We start from the raw sequence: 21,531 nt of genomic DNA on the forward strand, positions 1-21,531 counted from the left end.
GAGACCCAAATTGACTCCCGGCCGCGATTTTACACTTAAGAACGTTCAAGCATGTCTGCTCTGCGTGCCTTTGTGACACATGCTGTAAATTCCTCTTAATCTACCGCTGATCCTTTCCCAGCTCAGACGCAGGGCCGGAGGGGCCAAGCCGAGGGCCGCTATCGCTTTGATAGCACCCTGCGGCTGCCACGCTACGCAGCAGCTGCGAGCGCCAGGCCTGAAGGGCGTCCTCGTCGCACGGGGAGAACATGTTGACAAAACCGTCCCGCGTGCAAATGACGAACAGCTCAGGGCAGCCGGATGGCACCCGAGCGGCGACCAGGCGCGTTTATTGCGGCCGTCCTCACTAATTGGGAGCAGCGAAAGCCGGGAGCTCGTTTTGATTGCCATGCCTTCCAAGCGGACGACTGAATGCGGACTGGCGTGTTTGTTCGCTCTCTCGGACATGCTCTAGCCCACGCTACAGTCGCCGGGCCAAAAACGTCAACCGCTCCCCCCGCACGACACAGAGGCTCCCACACACTGGAAACCTCCTTCAGCACAACTTAAAATCGTGCAGAGTCCAACCGAATGACCCTAGGCAGCTACGCAACTTACTGCAGGGTTCGGTCCAGGAGTCCTCGCCAGCCTTCCCCTTAAGTTAAAACTACTACCGCCTTTAAAAAAAAAAGCCAGCACTGAGCTGTAACAGCTCTGGTACAGCAAGACCTGACTTCTACAGCAGCCTAGCGAAAGTGAGTGGGAGGGTATAGAGTAACGAAAGCGCATTTTTCATTTCGGTTCGAGAAGGAAGGCCAGCGCAGGTGGTCCTCGATTTATGATGGGGTTCCGTTCTGACAGCGCTGTCATGAGTCATGAATGCCCTCACATTAACCATCGGGATACATAAATTATTAACGTTATATAATAGTATTGAAATCAGTAAAGAAGATCTAACATACAATATAAACACAGTACAGTATTATACTTTCTTGGCTACATTATTTTCGCTTTTAAATACTGTCTTTCACATTCTCTTTAAAGCATCACTAGAACACTCATGTTCTTGCTTGCTAACTGTAAATAAAAATGAACTTGAATGGAATCACAAGGGACAAGTTCTTTAAACAAACAACGTTTCTGTACACAAACTGCGATTGCTGCTAGACACCCAAACACCGACTGAGAACCAAAGAATAACAAATATGGCAGCCAGCCTATGCTATTTTGCAGCAGACGGAGCGGTCGACATTACACTTTACGACCAAATGTCAGCCCTCGAAAAACAATATAATGAGGTTATCCGGACGGCCGTTGTCCGTCATACATGCCATAACCCGAGGACCACCTGTACAAGCCTGAGCTCTTGGTTTCAGAGTGCCGTCTTTGTGCTCACCTGGCAGCCTCTCTTTTCAATCTCAGTAATGCACTTTTCAATTATCAGGGGCACCATGAGCCCTACATTCTCCCGCTCCACCACCTTCCATGCCTCCACCCCAAACACTTGGGGCTCCTGATCCACATCAGGCCCATCAAGAGAGTTCTGCCACTGCTCCATCAGGTTGAGCTTCACATAGATGACGCCACGAGGCTCCAGCTTGACAGCTAGCTGGTGGGTCTTCGCAACCCTGAAGAGTGTGGGCAGGACCACAGTGCCATGACAACAGACACGGTTCTTTCGAGGAGTGGGCTCCCAACTGAAAACGACCAATTTCAGGTGCTGAGCATTCTCAAGCTCAATATTGAAGGTGTGGTCCATGTCCAGGAAGGTGGTCCTGCAAGTCAGCAGAGCTGTGCGTGCCTTATTGACACAATCCACCTGGATGGCACAGTAAACATCACGAGAGTCAATGCGTGGTGGCTTCAGATCCTCTGCCCCATAGAAGTGCAAGTTCATGAGGCCTGAAATGTACTGCCCAAACTTGGGCTGGTCTACAAAGCAGTAATGCCGGAAAGCGTCGATGTCCAACTCTGTGCCATGCAGCTTCGGGCTGCTGTTGGCTGGAGGCTCCTTGCTTTTCCCAGTCTTGCCCTCGGGGCCATGCTTTCCTGACTTAGCCACCAGCTCTGGGGAGTCACCATCGCTGAGGTAGCCCCCTTTACTGGCAGACTTGGAGCCACCACCATTTTTCTTCTTGCTGTAACTGTGCTGTGTGGATACACTGCTGTCCAGGTGGTAGCGTGAAATGACATTCCTGCTGGCTGCAGTTTGGCCTCCTCGAGGAGAATGCTGTGGGGGACCCTGGACGGTTTCCACACCAGACTTTGCAGAAAGAGTCCGCAGCTCTGGCTGGGTGCTGTTGCAGGTACCTTTCACGCTCAGCTTTCTGCTGAGCTCCGGCAGCTTCTTCATTTTCATAGACAGCTTCCTCACCGTGCGTGGAGATTTGATTTTGTCTGGGAACGACCAGTTAATGGAGCTGCCCTTCTTTGCCGGGTTCGGACTAGATGGAGGAGAAAACCCAGAGCTGGACAATTCAATGTCATCTGGGGAAACACGGAGAAACACAAAAAAGTCAGAGTTAACACACTCGTATCCATGGTGTGCTTCATTACGCACAAGTTCTTTCATACCGAAAATTGTTTGTTACTGCAGCACAGTTAACACTCCAAGTAGGTTTTATTATAGCCGGTAGCGTAGGGGTAAGAGTTACTGTCTTTGGATCTGAAGGTCACAGGTTTGCTCCCCACCTCTCACTGTAGTACCCTTGAGCAAGACACTTACCTTAAATTACTCCAGTAAAAAAAAATTACCCAGCTGTAAAAATGGGTAAATAATTGTAACCTTAATACTGTAAATTGCTTTGGAGAAAAGCATCAGCTAAATGAATAAATGTAAATTACATTCAAATTAGACTGTAGATAATTTATTAAAAAAGTAGCTTTTTTTAAAAACATGGAAATGTCTTAATCCATTCTGAAATGAAATGGTACTAAAATGTTGCCATTATTATAACATGAAAAACAACTGTAAAGCACTCATGAAGTTGACGTTTTGTTCCTTTTTATTTTATAAAGTTAGGAAAGCAAAGAGATTAATTCTTTCTCTAAAGAAATCCTTTGGGGGAAAAAAGTCTAAGCTTCTCAGCTCTTGCCTTCTACATAACCTCCATCAATTTCATATTCTATTAGAAAAAGAAAATTATTCACTTCCCACAGCGCTCCAGGCTATACAGCTTTTGTTCAGTACTATGACTGTCATCCTAAAGTAACCCACCTGTCTTTTCAGAACAACTGAAGGCATAGAATAAGATCCATTTAAATGAGCAAAACATATTTTGTACAATCAGAAACCACAACTTCTCTAGATGACTGCTTAATTAAATTTGAAAAAAAAAAAAAAAAAAAAGAATTTCTCTTGCTGGCTTCCGTCAAAGGATTTCCACCTTCATTAGACATCTAATCCTTTATCATTAGGCAAAAAACCGCCTCAAATCAATGAAAATGATCTTGAGGCCAACAAAGGGATTGAGATCTTGATGACGATAACAGGATTGATGGAAGCCGTATATTGTGCTTTTTTCCCAGTTAATCATACATGCTGCTGAAATATGATGCGTTAGTCTCACACAAAGGTCAGTAAAGCAGACTCCAGTACCGTGATCATCACTTCTTTTTTTTTCAACCAACTGGGGACTTCTCAAAAATGCTCCTTGTCATTTCAAATTGTAACGTGTGCAAAATTCCACATCCATTTTTTGTTTTTAACCGCAATTCTGCTGTACTTTTAAAACAAAGAGATTCTGTTGCCTCTTCGCAGCTTCGAGCTGGGGCACAGACAGCCAACAGGGGCAGCTCTATTTTCAGAGGGCCTGCTGTGCTATTCTGGCAGGAGGGTCTGGCCGTGGGTCCGGACAGAGGAGGGACAAAGGAACCCCTTGTCCTGCAAAGCCGAGCCCCGTCCTGCAAGGGGCTGTCCTGCAGCATTCCCTAACAAACCACAGCCATGTTTAGACCCTTTCTTTCACGAATATTTCCTTTTTCACTCCTCCTGCCAATAACTTGGGCAGATTTAGAAACTAGGAAGCTGGTGGAGATCTGTTCTTCAGATCTGACCAGAGGGCCCTCTTAAAACAGTAACAGAAGGCAAAGAGAGCAGGAAATGCCAAACAACATCTGTGGCTAGGGTCTCCTCAAGACCCCAACTTTCCATGTAATATCCATCTACAGAACGAGCACAATGTTGACAGGAGGTCATCCAAGGCACTGTCAAAGTAATACTGACTCTCAAACATTCATGCAACAAAGTCCGCAACAATTTAGATTCAACAGATTATTTAACGCCAATGTGTATAGCTTCCTTCTGCACGGTACATATGGTCCAACTCAAAATAGGTAACTACATCTAGCCGGCTCCTTCAGTTGTGTATGAAGAACAAATGGAAATCAGCAGGAGGAGGAGGGAAACCTAACCCCCACACCCGAGGATCAGTTTCACAGCTTGAAATGTTAACTCAAAGGACTTCAACTCAAGATTGGTAGGCGAGAGCTGAAGAAGCTCAGTTTCATCTACTGAAACCGGAGAAGTGTTGACGAGTCTCTCCAGACCCCCTACCCACCCCTGTGGGCCATGTCCCTGACAGTCCAGACAAAACATCAGCTGCCATATTCATAGTCCATGATAGCATTTAACAAGGGACAGCCCAGACAGGTGCATATGAGGCCAGGGTTGGTGGCACTCAAGCTAGCTTATTTTTTTTTTTAAAAAAAAAAAAAAAAACCTGTTTACAGTTTTCAATGAATGTCCAAGTGCTGCAATGGGAGAAGTGGTTATCCGATAGATATCGACAGTGCTGAATCAGTTATCCGACTGATCTTCATCAATTACATATTACGTCCTACACATCACATACCAATTTTGACCTAACCATGGGAACCTGCTTTAAAAGTTAGATGTTTAATAAAAATAGCGTTACAATGATTTACTCCCTTCATACAGCCAAGAAATTTTGTGAAGCAGTTAAGGGTCCTTTTGACTGCAAGGAAAAGCTCTAATCAATATGCTATTGGTCACCCCAAATCTATAATAAAAAAAGAAGAATCTCAGCTGAAAGTAATATGAGATATAGTTCCATAACTAGAGCGCATGTCCATTTTGAATGGAGCTCACGAAGGCCAACAAGGTTCCTCTTGAGCAACTCTAGTCATTTCCTGGTGGCTGAATACGCATAGTGTTGTGACCTGCAGGAGAAGTCAAGCATCCGTACGGTTTTCATCCATTTCCGTTGCATTGTCCACATGCCTGCCACCTGCTACGCTAGTGAGTCTGGAGTCATGCAGCCATGCTAGTGTTATAAAAGCCATCCCCAACACCTTAGAACCGATACCGTACAACGACAGAACCGTTTCCTCCAGACCTTCACGGGCCTCGTGCTCTGCCAGACAGCAAACCAATTCCAAAAGTGCCAGGGATTAAGGTTGCTGTTGAAATATGAATGTAGATTAATTCAAATAGGGTGGCATTTCAAATGGCAGTTATTCGTCAGTTCTGCAAAGTAAATGAGCCGCTGGACAAAGCCCCGCGCCCAGCAGGCACCTGGATCACAGAAGTACAGAGATGTTCGGTAAAAGCCATTGACAGCGGTATCATCCGCTTGAACTAAGTGTCACAGAGAGACTCACACAGCATGCCGACAGACACTACGGAGGATTATAACCGCTCGCCTAAGCTGGACTGTTGAGATGAGGATGCGAAATGTTGCTCGCAGTTCATCGCCGCGATAGCAAGAATTACTGAAAGGATAGTTTATCCTAACAAACAATGCCGAGACTGTCTTTGATGTAAAATAACAGGAAATTTTGTTGAAGGGCTGTTATGAGAACCATTAGTACTGTTCATCTGAAAGAGTAACCGCAAAGTCAACACAGCCAAGGATTTCTGAAACAAACAAATTCCTTTCATAACCAGAGATAATGTGGAAATAAACAGCATCTCGGTACATTAGTATTTCTGCACTTAGAAGACTGTCGCCAAATTGAATCATTCAATTTTTATTAACGCGACCAAAGGGTGTACGATCTTCCTTTTGGATTTATTTGCACCTAAGAAAAGCCTTCATTACAAAAAATGTGCATAAAGGTTATCTGTGTATATATACCCACCCACCCATCCACATCCACACACACACAATTTACCACCTCGCAGACTTTTTATACGGTGTTTGCAAACATCAGTTGCATCATCAGAAGGTGCTGCTGCAGCAGGTACCACTGCGGGCGAGATTTAAAGGCACTTTTTTTCCCAACTGTCTACACATTGTGTTTTCTATGTGATGTGTATCACTTTGGAGAAAAACACCTGCTAAATGAGTAAATGCAAATGTAAGGCATTCAATGAGACAGGTCCCGGTTAAGTATTTTCCTTAATGCAACCTACAACACGTAATGACTTCGCGTATGAGAAAATGACAGAGCCACAATAGTTGCATGAAAGAACAACACAAGCCCATTCTCACAGCGATTTTATATTTATTTAGCAGACACTTTTCTCCAAAGCAACGTCCAAGGAACTCTGCGTAGTGTTATCAGCCCACACGCCTTATTCAGCAAGGTGACTTACACTGCAGGAGGGAACCAGAGCACACCCAAAGGGAGAACATGTAAACTCCACCTGAGCCGAGTGGGGAATCAAACCCATGCCCTCTCGCGCCACCCAGATTCTGTGAGACAGCAGCGCTACTCACCGTGCCACCATGCCACCCACAGCAACGTGGGTGCTTTCATGACACATTATGTCCATGTTACCAAAGCACAGTTAGGTAGGGTTAGGTGTTCGGCCTTCCTGAGAAAATGGAGGGACCAGGCATGATGAATAGCTGAACCTGCTGGTAAAGTGTAATGTCTGGTTGCTGAGCAACATTGCCCTCGTACGACAAACAACAATTATGTCTGTCGAGGATTTATTGCACCCTAAATATAAGACGTGGTAAAAGTTCATTACAATTTCTAAAGTCTTTATTTACAAAACTGGTGATGGTACATGGGGGCGCGGTGGCGCAGTGGGTTGGACCGGGTCCTGCTCTCCGGTGGGTCTGGGGTTCGAGTCCCGCTTGGGGTGCCTTGCGGCGGACTGGCGTCCCGTCCTGGGTGTGTCCCCTCCCCCTCCGGCCTTACGCCCTGGGTTGCCGGGTAGGCTCCGGTTCTCCGTGGCCCCGTATGGGACGAGCGGTTCTGAAAATGTGTGTGTGATGGTACATAGACTTTGTATTCTTTTTCGGTTCATTGTTCGCATTGTGCCTCGGTATTATCACCATCGCACCAAAACAGCACACACACACACACACACACACACACACACACACACACACACACACACACACACACACACACACACACACACACACACACACATTTTCAGAACCGCTTGTCCCATACGGGGTCACAGGGAACCGGAGCCTACCCGGCAACACAGGGCGTAAGGCCGGAGGGGGAGGGGACACACCCAGAACGGGACGCCAGTCCGTCGCAAGGCACCCCAAGCGGGACTCGAACCCCAGACCCACCGGAGAGCAGGACTGTGGTCCAACCCACTGCGCCACCACGCCCCCTCCCAAAACAGCATATTTAAGTGCAATTAAATCATTGCAAACCTCGCAGGTATTATTTTGCACGGCAATTTTAAGTGCATTAGCTCATCGTACCGCCGCGCTCACTTTCACAGCACTATAAACGGCAGACGGCGTAAAGCCTGATGTCTACGAAACATGTGCTGAAGCAGGAAGCAACGCGCAGTACCTGGAGCTGTGTTCCTCGCAGCTGGGTTCTCCGCCGCCGACTTGCACGCGAACATCTGCCTGCGCAGCTGCGTCGGCTCCGTGGAATGCGCGGCAATCGCTTGGCTCGCCTCGCCCCCCGGGCCAGCTCGACACACGTCGGCACCCTCCGGTCCAGCGGGAGAGGCTCCCGCGGCCCCGGCCGAATCCCCGGCGCTTGCTCTCCTCCGCGGGGCCTGGAGCACCTCTGGCTCCTCATCCTCAGGGATGGGGTTGTACCAGATCTCGCCTTCATCGTCCGCGTCGTTCTCCTCAGCTGAATCCACGGCTTTGGGAGCCGGAGAGCTCCTGGCATGTCCCGCAGTGCGGGACACGCTCACATGTAGGCGTGGCGGTTTGGGAGGCGCTGCCTGGGGCACGGTGGAGTTTACCTGGAAGCACTCCGAAGGAAGGGCTGCGGGGACGGCCACCTGGCCGTGACCGCCGTCCGACCCCACCGCGGAAGGACCATCCTCTGCAGCGTGACCCTTCCCAGAGCTCTGCTGGAGCCAGTTTCGTTTCTTGGAAACGGTGATGGTGTTGAGCGAGGGCCGGGAATCGTTCGCCCTGCCGCTTCTGACCTCCGCGGATGCCGCGCTGCGGCTGTGAACATTTTCAATCAGAGCTGCAAAAGAGAACAACTCAAGTCTTGAAACGGGACAGGGACGCTCGCGCGACGCTGCCGTTACTGGCGAGAGACATCGGCTGGCATCTCGAACGCTTCTTTCGATCACAGGTGAAAAGCATTAAGAAACTTCCAGGCAATGCTAACCTCGAAGTCCGCTCAAAAATTAATCGGCCCGTTTCATCACCTACTACGCGAAACCGTGCACATCACCAGCTTTAGTACTTCTAGAAGAGTCCTCTCCAGTTAAATTCCCCCCATCGAAACACAAAAGTACTCCCAGCTAACTCTTTGACACAGATTTACTTAGCATTGCCTGGGAATTACCTTCTTTAAATTCATTTACATAACATACTGCAGTTGTATCATGAAACATGGTTTTATTCATGTTTGTTACATCCAATGCAATAAACACACACACATTTTCTGAACTGCTTGTCTCATACAGGCTCGTGGGGAACCAGAGCCTAACCTGGCAACTCAGGGCGTAAGACTGGAGGGGGGAGGGGACACACCCAGGACGGGACGCCAGTCCATCGCAAGGCACCCCAAGTGGGACTCGAACCCCAGACCCACCGGAGAGCGGGACCCGGTCCAACCCACTGCGCCACCACGCCCCCCGTGCAATAAACGTTTTTATAAAATATAGATGCAAAAACAACCAGAATATTCTGTGAAAATCCCGTTTTGGTGTCGGATGCTTTCCATTCAGTCATAAAACCAATTAATGCACACACTCATTAACACATTGCGTTATGCTTTATTCTCAGATTTTTCCACAAGGTCTAAGGTTATAGTCTACTAACTAATCATACATTATAAGTAATACACTGGTGATATTTTCTGAAGTACAACTGATCTTATGATTAAATGGTTTTTGTCCCAAAATGCTCATGTTGTATTTCAACAAAATTTTTCATAAAAACTACTGCAAGGATACGAATTTGGATGCACAACTTGTCTAATCAATAAGTAGCCGAGACCGGACGAAGCTCCACACGTCACCGCGAAAAGTACCAGGACCTGTTTTTTGTTTTGCTTCATTTCTTCTGCAGCAAATGCTAACTTACAATTACGTACTGCAAGCCTCTGGCACACTTCAGAAGCACAATTTTGTGGGGATAACTTCCTGACTAAGGAAACATGTGAATTGAGGAAAGGAAAAAAAAAAAAAAAAAAAGTTGCGCAAAGCACAAGGAGGACTGTCGACTCTGAGAGGGATAAAGTTCACATCCGCGGTAAATTGGAGGAAGAAAAACAGAGGATGAGAGGAAAAACGGCCAAAATATGATTTCAAAGTGAGCAAAGTAAGTCGTGATTGAGCGAGGAGCGCCGGCTGTGCCCTGCGCAGCGCTCTGCTCGGCTTCGTCGGGCGGCCGAAGGTCCCCGACCGACCGCGTTGAGGGATGCGCCGTGCGGCCGAGACTCTGTGAGGGGAGCCATCGGATCGGTGTGTCCATGCCCGGGGACGGCGCTGCCGCGCAGTAGGATGCAACCTACCGTTGCCAACCAGAGACGCACGATCAAGCTACAAACAAGGGCATTATTCATAAATGCAGCACAGTCAAAAGTTTGAGTACACCTGGGCAATACTATCCTATATCACTGGGCATTGCTGAAGGGCTGGCAAGATTTATGGCAGGATTTCCTGCTCAGACATGTTAACTGAAATCCAAGTGTGAGGAAAATAAAATTTCCAGTAAGCATACTCAAATCTATGTGTGTGTAGTGCTCATAAGTATGTGAACCCTATAAGAATGCTCATTATTCTTGTAGAAAATCTACATCTTAAATGTTAAAATAAACTTAAACAATTAATGAATGACTATGATTTACACCCCTGATTCTACTCGCCTACTTGGTTTAAGCAGCGCAACTTGGGGTTCACTTATTTTTGCACCTGCACCACTTCCGTTTTTCTACACGCATGATTTCCTGTAAACGAACATATGGAATTGGTCATCACACACCTATTGTGTCGGATGAGAAGGACTGCTTCTCATCCAATAACCCACACACACATTTTCGGAACCGCTTGTTCCATACGGGGTCGCGGGGAACCAGAGCCTGACCCAGCAACGCAGGATGTAAGGCTGGAAGGGGAGGTGACGCGCCCAGGACGGGACGCCAGTCCATCGCAAGGCACCCCAAGCGGGACTTGAACCCCAGACCCACGGGGAAGCAGGACCCAGGCCAATCCACTACACCACTGTGCCCCCCCTCATCCAATAACCATTTTGTAGTAAAATTAAGGGACACTAGGGGTTCACATACTCTCTTTCAAGGAGCACCGTATAAACAGAAAAAGAACTGTTACTTGGTACACTCAGTTACATCCAAAAAAAAAGTTTTTTCTCAACAGCTGGCAATTGTATTACAGCCAGCATTTATTTCCTGAGAGCTTGTTTTTTTTTTTTCTTATGATAAATGACTTCAGATGATCACAGAGCTCACGACAAGGTGATGTGAGGGCAAAGACAATAGTGAACATTATCCTTTTTATTGAGCGTTTACAAGGTACGGCTTTCAAGACGAACAGGAGCTTTAAGCGACATCAATAATGTCTCTTAAGATATCAAAGAAAGAAGAGGCCGTGCAGGATTCTGCCCCGACACGTCGAGGAAGGGTCACAGCGCCGTGTTGTTGGATGCACGCTCCATCCGAGACTAAATCTTCGGCGCATTAATCATTAGTTCTCCTTTCCGAACGGAAACATTCTACAAACTCAACCTAAATTACAGAGCGACAGAAGCATTTCACTAAGGCACTGCGATCGGGTGATAATTAACTCTCGGCACCGCAATGAAGGGCCTTCGTTTCTGCTCAAACCAGGATTGGATGTTCCCTCCGAGCAATAAAGTAAAAGGATGTAATAACACGGCCGTACTTCACCGAGTGTACGTTAAGCGACAAAGTCAGCCTGATTACTGTAAACTTTTTTTTTTTTTTTGTTTAGTTTTTCTGGAAACAGAAGTGGCTTCATCAAAAACAAGTCATCCGGTTAAAGCCGAGAAGGAAAATCGTGACGAAAAATAAACAGTTCTCCTCCAAGCTCCGTACGCCGTGTTCCGGAGAAAATAAGAGGAAAGGGGACAGCGGCGCTTCTACAGGTGTGTCGGACTCAGAAGAGTTGAGCGTGAGTGTTTGCGGTGGATGGAGTCATGGAGTCACACACAGCAGGCAGCATCGGGGCAGCGACCGTGCCGCCACAACGCGTCCCTCTACCGCGTGTCAAGTCAGGGCTGTGTTCCCAGTGCCAGCTGCCGTTATTTTTTTAACGGGTTCGGAGATAAATGTGTTAGTATGATGCATTCGGGGGACAACGCGGTTGTTTCTTCAAAAGAAGAAGAAAAAAAAAAAAAAACCCTTGCCAAGTTGTGGCACTGATTTCCTGCACCCCAGTTCGAAACAATTCATGTGGCTTGACTGCTCATTTGTTCCCCTCTCCTAGAGAGGGATGTTGTCACGTCCACGCCCGCAGCACAAGCAACAACCAACACCTGACTCCGCACTAACTCATGAGTAATCACTCACCTTATAAAGACCCTCTTCAGCTCCCGTACCCCTAGGGACAACCGCCCTTTCCCGTGACACTTCGTTCACAAGCATCGCTAGCTCTTCGTTCACGTCCTCCGGTTCTTGACTCTTCGCTTCGTTTCCCGAGCACGTCCACGGATCCTCGTTCCTGTCCCGTTCGCCGTTCGACCGACCCTTCGCCAAGTCCCCCGACCTCGTCCGTGGATCTTCGCTCTGACCCTGACCGCCTATCGACCGACCCCTCGCCTGTCCCCGACACCGAAAACTTGCCTCATCCCTCATCTCCTGACAAACAACGCTGCACTTGGGTTCAGCCATCCCGGCTCCCTGTGTTCCGCGTGACAGATGTTGAACTCCCCCCCCGCACAAAAAAGGGACTGTTTTGTTGTACTTGAGAGGTCTCACAAACTTGCTGGTAAACACACACACACGCACACACTGACCGAAACCGCTTGTCACGGCCAGGGTCACAGCGAGCCAGAGCCTAACCCAGCAACACAGGGCGCAAGGCTGGAGGGAGGAGGGGACACACCCAGGACGGGACGCCAGTCCATTGCAAGGCAAAGCGGGACTCAAACCCCAGACCCGCCAGAGAGCAGAGACGGGCCAAACCCACTGTGCCATCACACCCGCATTACTGGTAAACTCTGCAGCTTTACTGCAGTCCAACGCAGTACGACTGACGTTCCCCATCGAGTCACCTTGTGTGACGCGAGACGGTCCACGCTGCCCGAGAGGACATCGGCGACAGCGACGACCTCACTGCGGACCCCCTCCTGCTGAAAGACAGCGTCTCATTTCCCTCGTCTCTCTCGCCGCCCTGGTTACTCCGCCGGCACGTCCGAAGCAAGGGTGCGAGACCCGGCTTGTCCACCGCAGAGTGCCCAACCTTTTCCTGCCAAGGGCCGCAGTTATTAACGCGAACCGATTCGAGGGCCCCGGGAACGAAATCGTAGCCATAAAATCACAGCATGTGACACACTGAATCTTAAATGTCTAAAATGAAAAAGTGATCGTTTCGCTGTATTTCATTTTGGCGCACCGTACGTTCGACTGTGTGTTTAACTGTATCGGTAAAAACACAGCCGTAACCACGGTATTAGCGGAACTGTGTAGTAGTTATAGTAGGTGCAGAATATAGTAATTTTACAAAACGGTCTTGTGGCCCACAGGCAGCCTCCAGGCCACATATTGGACCCCCCCATTTCCAGAGAGTATGGTGCCAAGGTCAGAGCTCACACACACACACACACACACACACACACACACACACACTCCACTTCCTGTTTCGTAGAAACGCAATCAGAAAACCATAGATGAGAGCTGTTTCACCGTGTGATTAACGTGCCATTCGCACATTTTCATTTGCTTGTGGTGGACTGCCATCGCACAACAGGAAGCGAGTAGCTCTAAGCAAGCTTCTCGCCACATACCAGGAGCATGTTCTCGCCTGTAAGGCATTCCACGCTGTAAGTAAAAATTTACTACCGTCGCCTCCTCCTCCTCTTCACATTCAGAAACGGATAAACAAATAGGGAAGGAAGAGAGCCGCCGACACATCCGAGCGCCGTAATGTGCCAAGAGGATCGTGACCCCAGTGTAAACACAAAGGCACCTAATAAAATTCTATCCTCATTGAAAGTAAATGATTCATGTACAATACTATAGGGTGAAGAAAAAAAAAAAAGTGTCTGAAACTGCTTGTCCTGAGCAGGGCTGTGGCAAATTGGAGCCAAACCCAGCAACACAGGGTATAAGGCTGGAGGGGGAGGGGACACACCCAGGACGGGACGCCAGTCCATTGCAAGGCACCCCAAGCGGGACTCGAACCCCAGACCCACCGGAGAGCAGGACCCAGCCAAACCCAATGTGCCACCGCATCCCCCTTCAAGATGAAAACGAAAGCGCTAATTAAAGTGATAAATTTTCTCTTGAAATTGAGGAGCTAGTTAAAACTGCGTGGAGTTAAAAGAAACAACCGAAGCAACCTTCACCCTTGACACCATAAACATGCCTACATCGAAAAGTTTGTGGTTTATTAAAATACGAGCTACAGAACTAATGAAACGAATAGGAATCGGAATCTCGGTCCGCATTCTGCGATAATCTTTTGAAATTTCAACAATGGCTATGAATGATTTCTTGCGGTCAGACTGTAGGGAAAAAGTCAAAGGGAATGGTCTCACTCCGCGAGCTGCCTAATCAGTTGAAACTTCACTGGGTCTGAGAACTTTCTAAATGTCTTGGAAGCAACTGCTTTTCACTGCCCCCAGAATTTTCTGAAAAGCATTTTCTGGGTGCATTATACGTTCAAAAAAAAAAAAAAAAAAAAAAAAAAAAACCGAGACTGAACACCATTGTCAGAACAATAACGCTTACTGTGTCGAATTAACTATTTTCACAAATGAAATATCTATACCATTGGCTATACCTTCAAGCGACAGACGGTCACTGAAGGATTCGGATAAAGCATCTGATGAAATGTAATTCTTCAATAAGAAAATTTTCGGAACATTTAATTAAATTAAATGATTTTTCTTAAATATTTTGGAATATTTGAATTTGAATATTTTGAATTTTTTGGAATATTGAGTTTAATTTGTTTAATGATAATTCTTTGGAATATTTACATTTATGTAAATATTCCAAAGAATTATCATTAGCAGCTGTATAAGAATTATCATTCATTAAATATTAATCAAACAGCACAGTGGGCTTTGCATCGTTCACATTTATTACTTATTTAGCAGACACCTTTGTGCTCGGCCACTGACAGTTTTAGGGCTGCAAGCTAAGTGATTTATTGACCGCACTGACAGGAACAGTTCATACTAAGTACCTTCCTCAAGGGTACAACTGACAGCACAGCAGGATTCGAACCAGGAACCTTCAGGCTGTAAGACGACAGCTCCAGCCCCTATGCCAGCTGCTGTTTCGCACCCAGTGCGAACAAGTGGTCCCACCCCCACCCCCCATCATCACCTGAAGGTTTACATTCTTGAAAGAAATCTTCTGTCCGAGGTGCCAAACAAGCAAAGGCAGACAGTTGCGCGGCAAAAACAAAGCCGGCGCTCGCCTGGCGGTGTGGCATCGCAGTCAAGCGTGTCAAACAGGTGCCAGGAAGGCGTAAATGTCCTTCCAACCGCGATCGCATGAGCTCACCGGTCCTGGATATCGTGGCGTTCGCTTCTGTGACAAATGCCACAAAGGAAACGCTCTTCCCTCGTATAGCTATGGCGGAGCAATAGAGTTCCCATCACTTATTTAAAGGATCTAAACTACACACACACACCTTCTGAACCGCTTGTCCCATACGGGGTCACGGGGAACCAGAGCCAAACCCAGCAACACAGGGCGTAGGGCCAGAGGGGGAGGGGACACACCCAGGACGGGACGCCAGTCCGTCGCAAGGCACCCCAAGCGGGACTCGAACCCCAGACCCACTGGAGAGTGGGACCCGGTCCCACCCATTGCGCCACCGCACCCCCCATCTAAACTACATCAATGGCTATTATATTTCAGATCAGTGCGACACTTCTGCCATTACGTGAAGGCGTACGGTTTCGTGTCAAAGTATTTCTTGATCCTCCTGGTGACAGGTCGGAGAGGACGCTGTCAGACCCATCGTGGGTTTCACTGGCAGATCACCAGTAGCGGCACACGGTGAAGTCCGCAGTGACCGGTCTTGCTACGGTCTGGTCCCTGCTAGCCAACTAAAGCAATGTTAGTACACTAGTTACTACTGCACACACACACACACACACACACACACACACACACACACACACACACACACACACACACACACACACACTGTACACATTGTACAAAATACTTAGTATTAACAAAATTAAGATTTCATTTACAAATATCAGCTTTTCAGGTAATTTTGAGAATTGGACCTTTTGACTGATGTATTCAACAAATTTTACCTTGTTTTCACCTAACAAATTTTGAAACCCATAAAGAAAAAAGTTAAAATCAAGACCAACATAAACACCTTACACTTACGGACCACCGTTACTACCGAACTGAGGATATTGAGCAGAAATACACATTTTTCTGTTCACGTAATAATTGAGTACAATAATTAATAAATACGGCATAAAAAAAATCTCTATGATTCACAGATAAACCGTGTATTAAATCACATCATAGATGTCAGCATATAGAAGAAAACCTATCACATTTGAAATATGAACAAAAGCACTGAACAAAAGTAATTAAAGCTATCTTCGCGGAAAGTAATTACGGTACTCCAAACTAATAACTAATTTTACTCCTCAACTTCACAAGCAAGATTTAGAAATGGTTCTCATAGGAAACTGGTCGTGGAATAATTAAAGCGGCATCTTTGACGCAAAGCAGCTTGTCATTTATGTATCCATATGTCAAGCTTTTGTGTCTTTTTTTTCCCCCCTTTCGTGCAACAATCGGAACAAAATTCCCAGTCACGCAATGGCCCGCACTATCCCTGGAGCTATATTCTATAACTATACCCTTTACACAACACCCCCCCGAAACAAAGTGTGAAAAGCCTCCAGAATGCATTTTTAAAAATTGTACAAAATACTTAGTATTAACAAAATTAAGCTTTCATTTACAAATATCAGATTTTCAGGTAATTTTGAGAATTGGACCTTTTGACTGATGTATTCAACAAATTTTGCCTTGTTTTCCCTAACAAATTCTGAAACCCATAAAGAAAAAAGTTAAAATCAAGACCAACATAAACACCTTACACTTATGGACCACAGTTTTTTTGGCTCCATTTTACTTGGGTATTAATTTAATAATTCCACTTAGCGCACAGTAAAATAATCTCACAAGCCACACGCAGACATTTTTCTGTCTTAAAAGTTAAGTTTCAAGTTAAAACCATCTAGTTAATCATTTAAAACAGCCACTTCTCACAAACGCTTGTGATCCAGAACGAAAGTCAGGTTCAAGCACACGCCGCATTTTCGCCCTCCCTTATGATATAACTTACCTGGATAACTTAGGCAGGAGCGGCATTAATTTCCCACGGCTTTTAAATGGTCAAAAAAATAGCGCGGCGAGCGAATAAGAGATTTCACCTGCACGGGTCACCATCGTTCTGCAAGCGATCAGCGTTGTTTTTAACCTCCGTTCCTTTTCCGACGCCGCTCCACGTGTAAAGGGTACAAGACAGAGCACCTGGTCCAAACGCCGCAGAAACAAATTAGTCCAAAATCCAGATCAAGAATCCTGCGGCCTCAGGCGGGCAATTCATTCACCTGACAAGCTCCACGTAACACGTTACGGTGCCAGTAACCCCCCCCCCCCCGACCCCCCCGCCGTCTTCATTTGTGCTTCAAATTTCCAGAGGGCACACAAACTGATGCAGAGTCAAAAACCAAACACTGTCAAAAATCGTATAGAAATCCTCATCCTTGACACAACTAACCACAGGCCGTACCGACTACGCAGTCATCTAAATTTAGTATGGATACGGTATTATGAGAGGAACTCAAAAACATGTTTGGCTCTAATACCAAGCTGAATTCTGAAGCCTTTCATCACATGAAAGAAAACTTTCTGTATATAAGCAGAGAGGAAACAAAGTCAGCAAACAACAACCAACCTGCAATTTCTACTCTTTCGTACAGGATCCACATAAAGACAAACACATACACACACAGAAGTTGGGGGGGGGGGGGGGGGGGGTGAAGCTACAAAATCGAGATTCATACCACACTGAACTTTTGACATTCCCGAAATGGATCGGTAGTTCGGTAGAGTTGCCCCTGAGAGGCTGGGCAGCAAAATCTCCAAGCAGACCTGCGGGGAAAAAAAAAAAAAAATCCATAACCGTTCCCTCATGGGGGGAGGAGGCGCAGTGGGTTGGACCGGGTCCTGCTCTCCAGCGGGTCCGGGGTTCAAGTCCCGCTTTGGGTGCCTTGCGACGGACTGGCGTCCCATCCTGGGTGTGTCCCCTCCCCTTCCAGCCCTATGCCCTGTGTTGCCGGGTTAGGCTCCGGCTCCCCACGACCCCGTATGGGACAAGCGGTTTCAGATGATGTGTGTGTGCGTTCCCTCATTTCATTCATAGAGAGGAACTCAAAGACGGTACAAAAGAATTAAGCGGCACGATCTCCGCTGAGAAAAAAATGTGTCGGGGAAAGAAGAGCAAAGCAAGCGGCAGCGCTGCTGTACATGTGCGTTTTTCTCATTTTAAAGACGAGAGCGGGGACGTTTCCCGGCACGGCATGCTGCCCACCAAACCGCTCCAAGGGCACCGCGGAGCCGGAGGCCCGACCGCCCGTCTGCAAATAGATGCCGATGGTGAAAAAGTTCATTGCTTGTGTGCAAATTGAGGCGGAGGCTTCTGCAGTGCGAAGGCTGAAACAGTTTGGCCAAACTGTCAGAGCCAGGTCAACAGTTGTCTCCTCTAAACAAACAAGCGCCAGCTCTCTGGGTCAAGCGCTCCTCTCAACGCCGATAGGGAGAGCAAGTTCAAACAGCAAACCCTGACCAGTAACTGGGGAACACTGCTGCTGACCATAGAATATTTTACAATGCTTTAATTGTCATGAAATATGCTGGAAAATTACCAAGTGATAATGGAAAGACTTCAGAAAACAAAACGCGTCGTTTCCGAGTAGCCAAGTCGATGTCCGTAGCATCCGAGGGATCGACCAGCCCAAGATGCACGGAACTCACCGTTCCCGTCACCCCAGTCTTTAATAATGCACAGCATTCCGATTTTTTTACACAGAAAACCATTCGTTTCATGATACAAATGCTTGCGATCACGGCAATTACAAGACCGTCACACCTTCAGTACGTATTTCCAGCACCCAAAAACAAACAAACTTGATGGAGTGTGTTAGTAGGTCACCAGCTACGGCATCACCCTCACCACGAATCGACGAAACGGTGTTAAATGGATCTACGTTAGTGTGGATGACAAAGGCTCCCACCACCGGGTAGAAGAAGCACCAGTGAGAAAAGCAAAGAGTCCAGCCATTCGACCCCTTTGCTTCGCAGTCAGAGGAGTCGCCGGTCTTTAATGGGAGATGGTAACGATCGAGGGTCCGAGAGAGAGCGGATCCTGTCGCCACGCTTGGCGGCGTGCCTACCTGACTGCTGAGCGCTCTGGCAGGGAGCCGCGCTTTTGCTTTCCTGCGTGCCGGTCGTCTGGCCAGTTGACTTTGTCCTGTCTGCGAGCCCACGGGCAGAGCGCGGGCCCAACGAGCCGTGGACGCGCGGAGAGGAGCCCGCTATGCGCCGCTTCATCTCCGAGGAAAGCACGCGGCCTTTGTGCATCCACTCCTGCATCTTGTTCACCGTCACCCCGTGGGGCTTGGCCGAGACCCCCCGGGACCCATTCAAATCGTGCTTGTTGCCTTGAGTTTCCGCATAATCGGATGAACCGGTGAGGCTGTTGACGGAACCGCCGCTCTCGTTTAGCAGGCCGTTCTCTTGATGGAGATCGTCGCCGCTTATTCCGCCCCACGTCGCCCGGGTCTCGGGGCCGTCCGTCGCCGTCGCCCCTCTCAACTCCCTGTCGCCGCAAGCCGTGGCTCTTCGAGAATCGAGGCTTTTCCCGCGAATCTGACATACGGGGTACCTGATGGCGCCATCGCTCAGAGGCCTCGGCAGCAGGGCCTTTACCCGCGCGGCGCCCAGGTTCTCGGAGCTCTTGCTAAAGAGGCGGTTCCCGAGACGGGGACCCTGCGCTCCGGTGCAACTCAGCAGCAAGGAGTCCGTGTCGGACAGCCGCCCGGGGCTGTTCTTCCCCGAAGACCACGCGTCACTGTCTACGGCCCTGGCAGACGACCGCGAGCACACGCTGTCCCGAGAGCGACTGGAGGTGCTGTCGTGGTCGAAAAACCCGTTGACCCCAACTTGGCCGTCAAAACTGATGTCCTGCATGGCGTTTATGAGTAGATGGTAGGCTTCCTTCAACTGCGTCCTGAGCCTGTCCGTTTCTACGGCGCTACCGCAGTTCCCCTGTGCGCTGCGCTGCGATCGCGTCCCATCATCATTACTATCCGGGTTCGAACTCCCGGGTTCGTAAAACGGGAGGATTTCGTTGTCGTAGTAATCGTCCTCCTCGCTGCCCGCTGTGTCCGGCGATCGCTCGCCCACGTTCGCCTCAACTAGGTACTCCAAGTGCGTGGGAAAAACCATGGGCGACTGTAAACTAGTCACCTTCGCGAAGCCGTTCACCTTGCGCGGCCCCGAGCGATCGGGCGAAGCGTCGTAACTTTCGACGGTTCGGATCAAAACGTTTTCCTCCGCTCTACGACGCCCGGGCGAACAGCAGGGCTGAGGAGCCGGCCGACGGAGGAGGGGCTGCTGTTCGTGACCCGGTCCCCGCACCGCAACCGCGGCTCGGACCCCACGGGGCTCCACGAAACCTAAGGGGCCCGGGTCTGTTCTGTCACCGGCAGTGGCAGCGGGGTTCCTCGGCTCCTCTGGGCAACTTTCACCCTTGAGCACCGGCGGCGTGCACCGAGCACCTGTCCGCAGAGCCGCCGCGCCGCGCGAGCCGCGGGTCTCGCACGTGCCGAACCCGATCGAGTCGCCCAGGAAGAGCTTTCTCGGCACGACCGCGGCGTGTTTCCTCCGGTCGCACGGCCGCCCCGAGGAGCCGGCGACCGAACGCAGCTCGTGCCCGCGAGGAGCGCTCGCGTCCAGCCCGCCGCCCCCCCCGCTCGGAAGAGCGCGCCTTTGAAGTGAGACCCCCGGGGGCTCCTCATTAACCCGAGCCCCCCAGCTCAGGGGCTCTTCGCTGCCCCCAACACTCCCCCCGGTAAAGCCCATAAAAGCAAGCTCGCAGGGGAGAGACTCGCCGGCGGCGGACACCGAGTCCTCCCTGTGCTCAACCCCCCCGTTGAAAGAGCTCGCGTTACCCCACATGGTGTCGGGCACAACACCCAACTGGGTCACCGACATCGGCGCTCGCTGAGCCGGATCGGCCCGATTCGGCAAAGCGCTGCCTTTACCTTCTCCGTCCCCATTAGGCGAAACGCCGCGTCCGCTGAGCGCCGTCCCTTTCTTGGATCTCTTGCCCCGGAGTTTGGCCAGTATGGTCCTCCGCAGAGGGTCAGCCATTCCTCTCGGCCGCGGCGCCTCTCCGGCTTCAGCAGACGCGCGCGCACGAGCGGCGACCGGATTCGCTGCTCAGCTGCTGGGTGAGAAGCCCCGGGTGACCCGCGAGGCGCTCCATTCTCGGGTGTCCGCGCTCGCTCTCTCTGTGCTCCGCTAGCGGACTAGCACTAGCATGGCTGTGCGCGACAGTGCGCGCGTGTGTCTGTGTGTGTGTGTGTGTGTGTGTGTGTGTGCGTGCGTGCGCGCAGAGCTCCCGGAGCGCCGCTCGACCCCCTCCGCTCCCTCCCTCTGCTCGCAGCTCAAATAGTTGGAATAGTTTGTGGCGGAGGTGAAAGGCGAAGCCCGTTGCGCAAGCTCCGCTCTTACACACCTCCCCCGGCTCCTGCAGTGCTGCGCGACATCCCTTCTGTGCGCCGTGCGCTCGCGAGTCGCCATGAAGCGCTCGCGCGTGTACCCGCGCTCGTAAAGATGGCTCGTGAACTTCGTCGCGCTTCACGTAGCCGCGGCGCCCGGTCTATAACCCTGTTAAACTCAGTTTCTGCCTCCTTCCGCGTTGTA

At 49.3% G+C, this 21,531-nt stretch overlaps 1 protein-coding gene across 1 annotated transcript in view; it reads right to left on the reverse strand.

Annotated features, from left to right (window-relative positions):
* LOC114911310 (rho GTPase-activating protein SYDE2-like) overlaps positions 1–21,291 on the reverse strand; it is a 33,597-nt gene extending 12,306 nt beyond the window's left edge. The window contains 3 exon segments of the mRNA XM_029255035.1: positions 1,376–2,466; positions 7,714–8,355; positions 18,996–21,291. Coding sequence (XP_029110868.1) covers positions 1,376–2,466; positions 7,714–8,355; positions 18,996–20,976 — 3,714 coding nt within the window. The 5' untranslated portion in view covers positions 20,977–21,291.
* Between the last annotated feature and the right edge of the window lie 240 nt (positions 21,292–21,531).

Source organism: Scleropages formosus, chromosome 9 (genome assembly GCF_900964775.1).
Source record: "Scleropages formosus chromosome 9, fSclFor1.1, whole genome shotgun sequence".
Classification (NCBI taxonomy): domain Eukaryota; kingdom Metazoa; phylum Chordata; class Actinopteri; order Osteoglossiformes; family Osteoglossidae; genus Scleropages; species Scleropages formosus.